This window comes from Grammomys surdaster, unplaced genomic scaffold, assembly GCF_004785775.1.
Source record: "Grammomys surdaster isolate TR1022 unplaced genomic scaffold, NIH_TR_1.0 374, whole genome shotgun sequence".
In the NCBI taxonomy this organism is placed as follows: domain Eukaryota; kingdom Metazoa; phylum Chordata; class Mammalia; order Rodentia; family Muridae; genus Grammomys; species Grammomys surdaster.
Genome location: NW_021604793.1, coordinates 1,324,264 through 1,334,712, shown reverse-complemented (window position 1 = coordinate 1,334,712; position 10,449 = coordinate 1,324,264). Strand labels below are relative to the sequence as shown.

Below are 10,449 nucleotides of genomic sequence, written 5' to 3'. Positions count from 1 at the left end.
ATCTTCTAGATAGTGCTTTGACTCCTGTCTCCTTCCTCTTAGCCACCCCAGGTGTAAGGAGTCAAGTTAAATACAAAAGCTGACCTTAGGCCATATGGTCCACAGCATACCAGTATCCCAAGCCTGTTGTACCTCTTACTTTCACATTAGTGGTAAGTGAAAGAATTTATTTCCTAGATGCCTGGTTTAGATGCTATTCTGTGTCATTCATAGCTTCTGCACATATATACACACAGACATACGCTGACTTCAGCAAAGTTACCTACCCATGAATATATGAACACAGACATAGGCATATTTTGGGTTTTGCATGCATGTATTACATGTTTAAAGCTGTGCCTGCACATAAATATGTATGCTGGGAGAAAGAACCATGGGATAATTAATCAGACAAGATTCTCTCCACTGTCATCCCTCCAGAACAGCCAAGGCACTTTTGCCATCAAGGTCTATCGTGTGTGTGTGTGTGTGTGTGTGTGTGTGTGTGTGTGTCTTGGTAGATAGTTCAGCTGCCTTTGTCACCATGGAAACTGAGGGATTAAACCACTGGGAGCACAAATCTGAGGCTCTTGACCAACTGCTGCTCTTCTAGGATAAAGGAGACAAGTCCCCAGCAGAGCTGGACCTTAGGACGGAGCTGAAAGGAGGGTAAGGAGAAAAGTTACTCTTTTCCATTAGGCATTATGATTAAGGATCTTGGGATTATTCTATTTAGGTACCCTGGGGCTATAAAGTTGATTTTGCTAGAAGCAGATCTATCCAGCAGTGCTCAAGAGCGTGCATCTAAGTTATATGTCCTATACACAAGTAAATTGACCAAGAGAGGAGAGGCTGGCTATTGTCCACCTATCTAGGGCTATTATGACCTCCTCCAAACTTCTGAAATCAGAAAGATCTCCTCAGAAGATGCATGCAGGTAGAAGGCTGTAAAGGAGTCATTTTAAAATACGTTTTTCCCCCCTAGAAGACAGAGAAGAGAGGCCCAGCAATGTGCAGATGACAGAGAATGGCTTCGCCTCTTCACCTTAGATTGGAGGATTCTGAATGAGACTGGAGACCTTCTAATTGTTAAGAAAACTACTTTGCAGCAAAGAGAAAGGATGAAGAGGAAGTAATTAGAAGAAAGAATTGTGATTTGAAGAAAGGCAGAAAGAAATGCAAGGCCAGGTAGAGAGGTTAGAAAGGCCATGTCCCATGTCCGATATAAGGTTAGAATGAGGAGTGTCCATGGGCGAGCTCACAAAAACCCAGCAGAAAACAGCACAGTTGTCTAATAATCCAGGGCCAAGCCTTTCCATTCAGGATTCCTAGCTTTTAAATTTGATTTAATGGATAATTGTCCCAGTATGAGAAGGACTGGATCCTGACAACCAAGACTTAAACTGTACACCCTCAGAACCCTCTCTCTAACTGGGAGAATGAAGGGGGCACAAGTTCTGGCCTCAGATATCTGGATGGTGATGTATCAGAGCCTTTTGTAACTGCTTGAGGTGGAGGGCGGAAGAGAAGGGTATGGGGGAGGGGCAGACAGGAACAGATGCTTCCAGATCTGAAGAAACAATTTGGGGAGGAGGGTGGAGAGGATCAAACAGAAGAAGAGGAGGGGGAGGGAGAAAAGGGAGAAGAACAAAGGTATAGTGGAGATTGGAGGCTCTGCTTTAGGAGAGATAAAGGGGAATCTGGTGAGATTGCTGAGCCAACATCTGCCCTGCTATAAACCTTGTTCCCTTTGCTGCTGGCCCAGGGACTGCTCTGGAGTGGTCAGATCCGGTCTGAGGAGGCCAGGCTTAGAGAACTATCCAGGAATCTTTGAACCTTAGCTGTCCCTCCAAAACTGTCACCTTTTGGCTCTTCTTCCTCTGCTTTTACAGTTGGGGGCACGGTTCCTAGGAGGGAAGCTGGGATTGGCGATTATCTCAAAGGGTTACTGCAGGAAAAGAGGGGTAAAAATACAGGGAAAGCAGACTGCAAGTGGAGAAGGCTGTAGACATGACAGTCAAGAAAAAGACAAGAGCTGGAGGCAGTCACATTCCAAAATGGTTTGAAACTCTCTGAGACTGAGCCCCAGCCCCCAGCCCCTAAGGAGGTTCACAGGTGAGATGATGACAACCCCACTACACCTGAGCCAGGTGCAGCAGACAGTAACAAGACCTAAGCTGGGGAAAGTACACCCAAACCTCCCCCTTCCTTCCTCTCCCAAAGGAGTGAGCTGAGTTCATTCCTCTAGCTAGAACCCAAACCCCAATCTGTAATCTTAACTTCCTAAAATCTGCTTCATGAAAGACTCAACATGTACAAACTTAGAGATACACTGTTGCCCAAAAAGCAGAGTCACGCTAAGAACTTGGCTATTACCAACCATAGTGGGGAGGCACCACCCCAACAAGAACAAACCTGTTTGAGGGACTTCTAAGTGACTCACCTTCCAGTCCCTTATCAACAGCCCAACGTTTAAGAACGCTTCTTTTTTAAATAAAAGGCCAAATCCTAACCTGGCATAGAGACAAAGGCCATAGCACCTAGGCAGCTACCTCTTGCAAGTAGGACTTTCTGGCCTGCAGTTCTGATGATGGTTGGTATGATGGCCTGTGATCTTTCTGGTTGCCCTTTGCGGAGCTCAAATGAGCTCTTCTGTCCTCTCCATACCCTCAGAAATCTCCAAAGAGTCGTATTTCCTGCGGGTTAACTCGGAGAAAACTCATTTCTAAAGAAAAAAATTGAAATCTCCTTATTTGGTTAAGTGGCATGTTGGTCAAGGAGTAACGCAGAGTCTGCTTAATTTTCGATGAGGTAGCTGGTAGGTTGGGAAAGAGGTGTGATAGGGGAAAGAAAGGAGATTGGGCGAGACCCCAGGCTTCAGGAGTTCACCGCGTAGTGAACCCGCTCAGCGCACCGCACCCGGGGCGCTTTTCACCCCTAGCCCTATTGTCCATAGCCAGAGCTGGGGGGGGGGGTCGTGACCTAGGTGAAGGCGACTCCGCTCGGAGAGCGAATGCGGACTGGAACCCAAAGCAGCCCTTGCCCCGCTAGGCCCTATTTCTCCATTTCTTGGTCCTGAGACCCCGCCCTCTGGCAGTCCCCAGAAAAGAGCTGTCCTCTCCGGCCAACCTCGAGTGAAACAGTCGCTTTTTTGCCAGATTCTTTTGCGCGGGGCTTCCCAGGCAGCCAGAGGTTGGGAGCAAGAAGCTAAGGTTGCTTGGCAGTGCCCACACACTCTGTCTCAGTGTGTCTGCACCCCCATCACCATCACCACCGAATTCAAATATACTTTTTTCTCCCAGTTTCTAAACTTGGACTGGGAAAAGAGGGAGTCCGAAACAAGGAAGTGAGCCATGATGACACTGCCTCCCCATCGCCCTTACCCCTGGGGCAGGAGGAGAAGGTCCCCAGAGACTACAAATTGGGGGCTCCAGCAGTCGTTGAGGGACATTTAAAATGAACTGTCCCTTTTATTGGACTCTGTAACTCTCTCTCCCTCCCTGATCCGCTTTCCCCTCCCTGCTTTCCTTCAGAATCTTTCTCTGGGCCTGGTGGGAAGGAAAGCCGCTGCGGCCTTTCCCAGTTTGCATGGATGTGTGCTCCTCTAGATCCTGAGTGGTTAAAAAAAAAATGCAGAACTAATACCAAAGAAAGCAGGGCGGGATGGCGTGAGGGGTAAGGTTGGCCTGAGAAATAGAGAATAGTCCCCCCCACCCCGTCCCTCCCGTGTCCCCCCATCACCCCGCTGCCTTGGGAAGCCTATGGCCAAAATCTCCTTTTCTTTTTGGACTTAGTTTCTGCCAGCTTTCCAGTCTCCAAAGGAAATGGCACTCCCTGAGGGGCAAGTTGTAAGGTATGCAAGGCTTCAACTCTAGTTCAAATAGTACATCTCACCATTTTTAATTCTCAAGAGGCATACCCCCAAATTGCCACACACCACAGAGGGAAAAAAAAAGATTCAAATAGGGTTAGAGATGCCAGGTGCAGAACAAGCACTCTGAGAGGGGTAGTCAGTTTTCTGAGGAGCTTGGTCACAGGCAAAGATATTTTTTTCCCACCTAAATTCTGCAAATGTTTATTTTGGGCTTCTGCCCATCCAGATAAATCAAGCTAACAGATTAGGAGGTTCATAAAATTGTATTCTTAGGTAATGACATCCAGAGAGGCAATAAATATTCCATCTGCTTTGGTGGCCGCTAGAGTTAGAGGATCTTCCATCTCTTTTACCGAGCCTCTGAAGAGGCCTCTAGGAAAGGAGGCATTTTAATTTGAATTAGCTGTCCAAAGATGGGGTGCCAGATAAAAGCCGAGGAAAGCCTGGAGATGTGGCTTTGTAAATACAGCACCATGCTACCCCAGGACCTGGCAAAAAGCCGAGAAAAGGATTGAAGTGCCCAGCATACTGCTCCTCCTTGTCATGGTGCCCTCTTAAGAGCCCTTTCTGGGTTAGTCCTGAATCTGAGGAAGACAGAGGGTACCCTGGCCCACACTTTAGCAAACCTCTCTCTCTCTCTCTCTCTCTCTCTCTCTCTCTCTCTCTCTCTCTCACACACACACACACACACACACACACACACACACACACACACACATTGGATTTCAATATGCAAGTCCACAGAAGAAAACTGAAACATTCAGAACTGTAGGAAACAAACTGAAAGAGATCCTCAGAGAAACAAAGTGGCCCAGGCTTTTTTTCTACCTAGCCTTACTTCCTCCACTCACTCTTATTTTTTGGACTGTTTTCTCACAACCCTCCATGTGTGGACTTCCACTTCCTCCAAACAGACCCTTTCCATCTTACATTTGACTTTCCACCCTCTCAAACAACTGGAGTTGAAATAAAAAATTTAGTGAAAGATAGACTTTAGACTTGTGCTCTTTACCCCGAGAAGGCTGAGTGCTAGCTACTTACAAGGCGGCGAAGGGATTTAGGGCTTGTGGGGATCTCCCGGTGCTTGGAAAGAAGGCCCTTGGAAGGTTGTTGTTCCCTAGTTCACAGGTCTTCGTTTTACTTGGCCATTGAAGATGAGACAATGCTGGACTAGCAGGCATTCACACACGTTCCTCTCTCATGAGTCTGGGCAAGAAATCCTCAGTCCTACAAAAGCTGGGGCATCCTATCTGGAGGCCAGGGCCTGAGCAAGGACTAGGCTTCGGAGGGTGGAAGATGGGGGTGGGGGAGAGGTCAGAGGCTCTGCCGAATATAAAGGCAATGGGAGAGAAAATGCTGTGTCCTTCCCGTGAACCTGGGCTGAGTCCTCCCCCCAACTCCCCAGCCTTTCCCCACCGCTTTACTCAACTTAAATAAAAGCCTTGCCCTCCACTTCCCAGTGAGGCCAGGGAGGCATCAGGAGCATTGAAATCAGGACTGCTAGAGCTTGGGGCCCAGGCCCAGGCTAGCCCCACGTTTCACCCCTGCCCAGCTAAACTGAAGGCTTTCTGGGTGGTCAGGACTCAGGCACAGGAAAGCTTTGGAGAAAGAAGAGATTCCTGCGGGTCAGAGGCCCAACTCTTCAAAAACCCTAGTGTAAAAAAAAATTAATTTTGCTACATTTGTCAAGAATGTATGAATTTGGGGACCTTCCCCTCTTTCCAGACAAGAAGGGCAGAGACCCTAAATGACTATGCATGTCACAAAAAGAACAAAAAACAGAAGCCTGTAAAGAAAGGGAAATAAACATCCCAGCCCTTACAAGCTGTCTTCCCTAAGTTCTGGAGTGTCCCTTCAGAAGGAGCCAGGAGAAACTTCAGAAATAACAAGCAGCAACAGCTCTCTCCTATGACTCTGCAAAGCTCAAAACTAGGCAAGAACAGTGGGTCTGAGGATACTCCCACTCCTTGCCATCTCATCTTTCCAGGTTCAAAAAGACACCCTGACTTATCCCTCAGACCTTCCTTCTCTCTTTTCAAACACACTTAGCAACACCCTATCACCACCACCTCAAGCCCAAAGGCAGTAGTCTCAAGATGATTGGGGAATGAGGTCAGATCAGGTCCTTAATTCGCTTGATTACATAAAATAACTCCAGATAATTGTTGCCTCTGCTTCCTCACACTGTAAACAGCATGTTTTGCTGTCTCCAGGGTACTATTGAGGGAGGAGAAAGTAGACCTCAGGGACTAAATGGACCCCCACCCCACCCCCTGCACAACACATTGCCAAACTCCAGAGACACACACACAGACTCTGCTCCAAGGATTAGTCATCAAGTAGTTCAAGAGAAAAGAAAATTAAAACATATCAAATAGATTTTCACAATTTGGTGTCTCCTCTGTTTGCCTCTTACTCTGGGATTTAAAAGGAGAGGAAGGTAATTCAGATTGCCTCTCCCTCTCCTTCTCCCTCTCCTGAGTGCCCTCCATCCAGAAGTTTAGATGAACTTCTCTCCTTACCTTGCCCTAACCAAAAAAATAAATAAATAAAAAGAGCAGACTTAGCTTAGGACCTGATAGAACCAGCTGGGATCCTTTGGGTTGAGTTAGTCTTTAGTTTTGGTCTTGCTTTTGTTTTTGTTTTTCCTGGTGATACACCTCCCCATCCTCAAGAAAACTCTATGTATCTTAGAACCACAGAGGCTTGCTCAGTGTGTGCCCAAGCTTTGCCAGGACCTAGGAAGTGATATGAAGAACACAGTCCTTGAATCTCTAACATTTCCTCCTTAACACCTGGTAGATCATGATTAAAAGTTCCAGAAAAACATAAAAGTTCTTCTTTTGCCAGCTACAGCAGACATCAGTCTTTGAGGGCCTATCCACGCAAGAGACCTTACAGGCCTCTGGCCTCCACTCTACCTTTTTCCCCAAGGCTAAGCAAACAAACACACCATCCTGGCAGGTCACCTTGCAGCTTCAGAATCACTAGCTCTAAGCCCTTTATTCCTTTAAAAGAGCTTAACTGAAGAAAGGACATCTTCCTCGAGGTTTTATCCCAAGAAGTCCTGAAAGAGGAAAACTTTTCCTTCCCTTTCCCTAAACTTGCTTTCTGGTCTGCAGATTTGGCAAGCCTAAAGGATGGAGAGGGTGGGATATGTAAAAGAAGGGGCTGAGTCTGACTAAGGAAAAGTGAGGACCCCCACCCCACACTCAGCTTCACTGTAAGGTCTGATTTCCCTGAGAAGTCAGAGATGGGACATTTGCATCCTCCACAGTCTACCACAACCCTTACCCCAGTCCCCCTTTCAATAGGCACTGAACACCTGAAGTCAAGTGTTAACCTTTGTGTGTTTGTTCAGTGTAAACTTAGGCAACTATAGAGGTGAGGTGTCACCCAGGCCAGGAGGAGAGGGATTAAAAAGAAACCATCAGACATTGACGTAAAACTAATTCACAGCCACTGGTTTATTATTGATCACGGGGCATTTCACATCAACACTAAAATTCTTTATTGCAAGTTTTACAATAATCAAGTAAATTCAGTCCAAAAACACAACAACCACGATGAGGGGTAGGGAAGCATCTACCTATATAGACTGCCTCTCTGAACTGAAAGTTCATTTTTATTTTCTTTTGGCTCCTCAAACTCAACAGCTCCCAGAGGCTCTCCAGATGCATTTAGCTTTGTTTGCTGTCCTCCCCCCTCCTCCCACCCCCCCACAAGAATACAAAAGAACTTCATAGCTTTGTTCTCCTTAAAATGACTTCCCCCCTCACTAACCTCCCCTGGTGCATTTTCAATGCAAAAGGCCTAAGGAAAGAGGGGGAGAAAGGAGGAGGAGAGAGGATGAGAATTCACTTACAAATCTCCCTTTCCTTTTTCTTTTCCTCATTTCCCCTGAAATTCACCCAAACCAGACCATCACACCTTGCAATATATATTTTTGCAGCTTTTTTTCTTAAAAAATAAATACCCCCCCAATGGCCTTAAAAGCAAAGCAAAGCAAAACAAAACAACAAAAAATAAAACCCAGCAGGTACCATGCTAAGACAACACCACATGCTTAAAGGGGTCCTTAACAGCGAAGGGAAAAGGGCAAGGGGCTTGTTTGTTTATCTGTTTTGTCTGTTTGGAACTGACAAGGGAGGAGGCAGGAGGAAGAGAGAAAAAAGAACCAAAAAATATATATATATTAAATTCTATAAATAAGAGTCAATTTGTGTGTGAGGGGGCACGGAGCACAGGGTGGGGGCAGGGGTGTAAGTTATGTCTTATAACCTGGTGATGTCCTCTGCCCGTTGCTGCTCCGGCGGCGTGGCGCTCTGGGAGTGGTCTTCAGAAGTGCCTGGGGTGGCTGCCGAGAGGGTGCTGGGCGCAGCGCCGGCCGGGGGCGCTGACCTCACTTTGGTGTTGGGGAGTCGGTGGTCCTTCTTCCATTTCATGCGACGGTTTTGGAACCAGATTTTGATCTGCCTCTCAGAGAGGCACAGCGAGTGGGCGATCTCGATCCTTCTCCTTCGGGTCAGGTAGCGGTTGTAATGAAACTCTTTCTCTAATTCCAGGACCTGCTGCCGGGTGTAGGCTGTCCTCGAGCGCTTGGGCTCCCCTCCGTTATAATTGGGGTTCACTGGGGGAGGGGGAGGGGAAGCAAATAGTGGGGTTCAGAAGCAGCAGGCTCCCTGCCCCCACCCTCACCCCATCCTCAGCTTTGAGGAACAGGAGGGAGTGGTGGAAATAAAGTCATCAAGCTAAATGGGTTATAAAGAAGTTGAAGGAAGCTAGAGACTTTGTAGTGTAATAAGAGGGGAATCCTCATTGTAACGACACTGAATTATTTATGCGCCCTTAGAAAGCGAGCATAGTTTTCACACATACATAACAGATCGTAGCACATGGCTCGGACTGCCCAGAGTAGCTAAGCCATAAAATTTATGGGGGATGTAATTACCCATTCTCGCTCGTAAATCCAGTTCAATTGTGCTAACCCAGAGTCGCTCCTGGAGAGAGAGGGGGAAGGAGAGAAAGGAGGACGGGGCCAGAGGGGGCCAGGGAGGGTGGGGAGCGCCGGGGAAGGGAGGGGGGCAAAAAGCAAAGTTGCCTACCCGTGCTAACGTGAATTTTTTTCATCCAAGGGTAGACTATGGGCTGCTTGCTGGCGGCGCTGGAGGGATGGTCAGGGGCTGGCTGGCTGCAGGCTGGCGGGGCTGGGGACGGGGAGGCAGAGGCGCCTGAGAGAGGCGCCGGCTCGCAGAGCGGCTGCGATTTCTCAGGGTGGTGGTGGCCCGCCTGGGCCGGCCCGTGGGCTCGCGAATTGCCGGGCCCCTGGAGACTGGTGCAGCTATACTGACGCTCAGGGTAGCTAGGGCGCGGAGGCGGTGGTGGGTACAGCTCCTGGTGGTGATGCTGGAATCCGGATTCCCTGGTCCGGCCGTAATATTCCGGACTGTGTTCAGGGATGTAGCTATTTTGCGAATATTCTTCGCATGGAGGAAATTTCGGATCGATGTAGTTAGAGTCCATCAAATACGAGCTCATGATCATTAATTTCTGGAGTGGAAAATAATTTTTCTCGCTTTGTCGTTTTTCTGCTCCATAAAGCCCTCCTACTAGCTAGCGACCCTGTAAAGTTACTTTCACCATGTGACTCCGCCGGCCAATCACACCGAGCAACCCAGTCCCCGGATAAGGAACCGAATCGCTTTATTCAAAATGTATCCAATTTTTTGTGTGTGTGGTGCTGCTGCTGCTGGGGGGTGGGGTGGGGGGATGGCTGGCAGAAGCTGGGGTGCTCACCATTGCACACCCCACCAGACTGGCAATCCTCCCTTGCAAAAGATGCGTGGCTCCCAGCTCGACTCCAATGTCTGGGCATTGGGGACTGTCGGGAGGCTGCGATTCAGCCCCCGCCCAGAGTCTCCTCTCTGGCCTCCAGTGGGCCCTGTGGGCCTCGGCTCCAGTGCCTTTCCAGTGGTCTCCATTATGGCAATCGTGTTGCAGTCTGTGTAGGTCACAGGGCAGCGCCCCTCTTTCGCAGGAAGAGGAAGTTCAATGAGGGCTTCAGTGGAGGTTGGATGGGGAGGGGCCCAGGCTGAGCTTAGAAGGATGGAGAGCCTGAGCTGCCCTACCCCATTCAAGGATCCTAAAGTCCATTTCCCCTCTCCCATACACACTCACCCAACCCTCTTGGCCAAAGGGCCTTGGAGACAGGGTCCCAGCAGTACTAGACAGGTTGAGGCAGCGGGATGCAAATGATCTTGACGTCATTTCTGGGAGTCTAGGGCTTGAACCCCTTCTGAAGAAAGACAGGAAGTAGTTGGCAAAAGCGGATTTCAGAAACCTTGTCACCCCTTGCTACCCACTGTCCTCCCCGGCCCAGGCCCCAGAGCAGAGATCTCCTACTGATGGCTCATATGTGACTCCTGCTCCCTGGCCTACTGACTTCTCGTAACACCTGCCCGACTGGCTCTGAGCAGCTCTGGTGAGAGACAGAGATAGAGAGAGATGATAGAGATAGAGAGAGACAGAGATAGAGGAGATAGAGATAGAGACAGAGAGACAGAGAGAGACAGAGAGAGAGAGAGAGAGAGAGAGAG

The 10,449-nt window shown here is 48.5% G+C and overlaps 1 protein-coding gene across 1 annotated transcript; it reads right to left on the bottom strand.

Moving 5' to 3' along the window:
* Window positions 1-7,296: 7,296 nt before the first annotated feature.
* On the bottom strand, window positions 7,297-9,823 carry Hoxc4 (homeobox C4). The gene is made up of 2 exons (XM_028781133.1): window positions 8,959-9,823; window positions 7,297-8,483 (listed from the first exon to the last, which is right to left on the bottom strand). Exons 1-2 carry the CDS (start codon window positions 9,395-9,397, stop codon window positions 8,128-8,130), a joined length of 795 nt encoding a protein of 264 aa, XP_028636966.1. The 5' UTR covers window positions 9,398-9,823; the 3' UTR covers window positions 7,297-8,127.
* Between the last annotated feature and the right edge of the window lie 626 nt (window positions 9,824-10,449).

Excerpts from the sequence above, each read along its gene's own strand:
- Hoxc4 (XM_028781133.1), bottom strand. The coding sequence starts at position 9,397 with ATGATCATGAGCTCGTATTTGATGGACTCTAACTACATCGATCCGAAA. Across the intron at positions 8,484-8,958 it reads AAAAATTCACGTTAGCACGG|TGAACCCCAATTATAACGGA; the intron begins GTAGGCAACTTT and ends CCCCTCCCCCAG.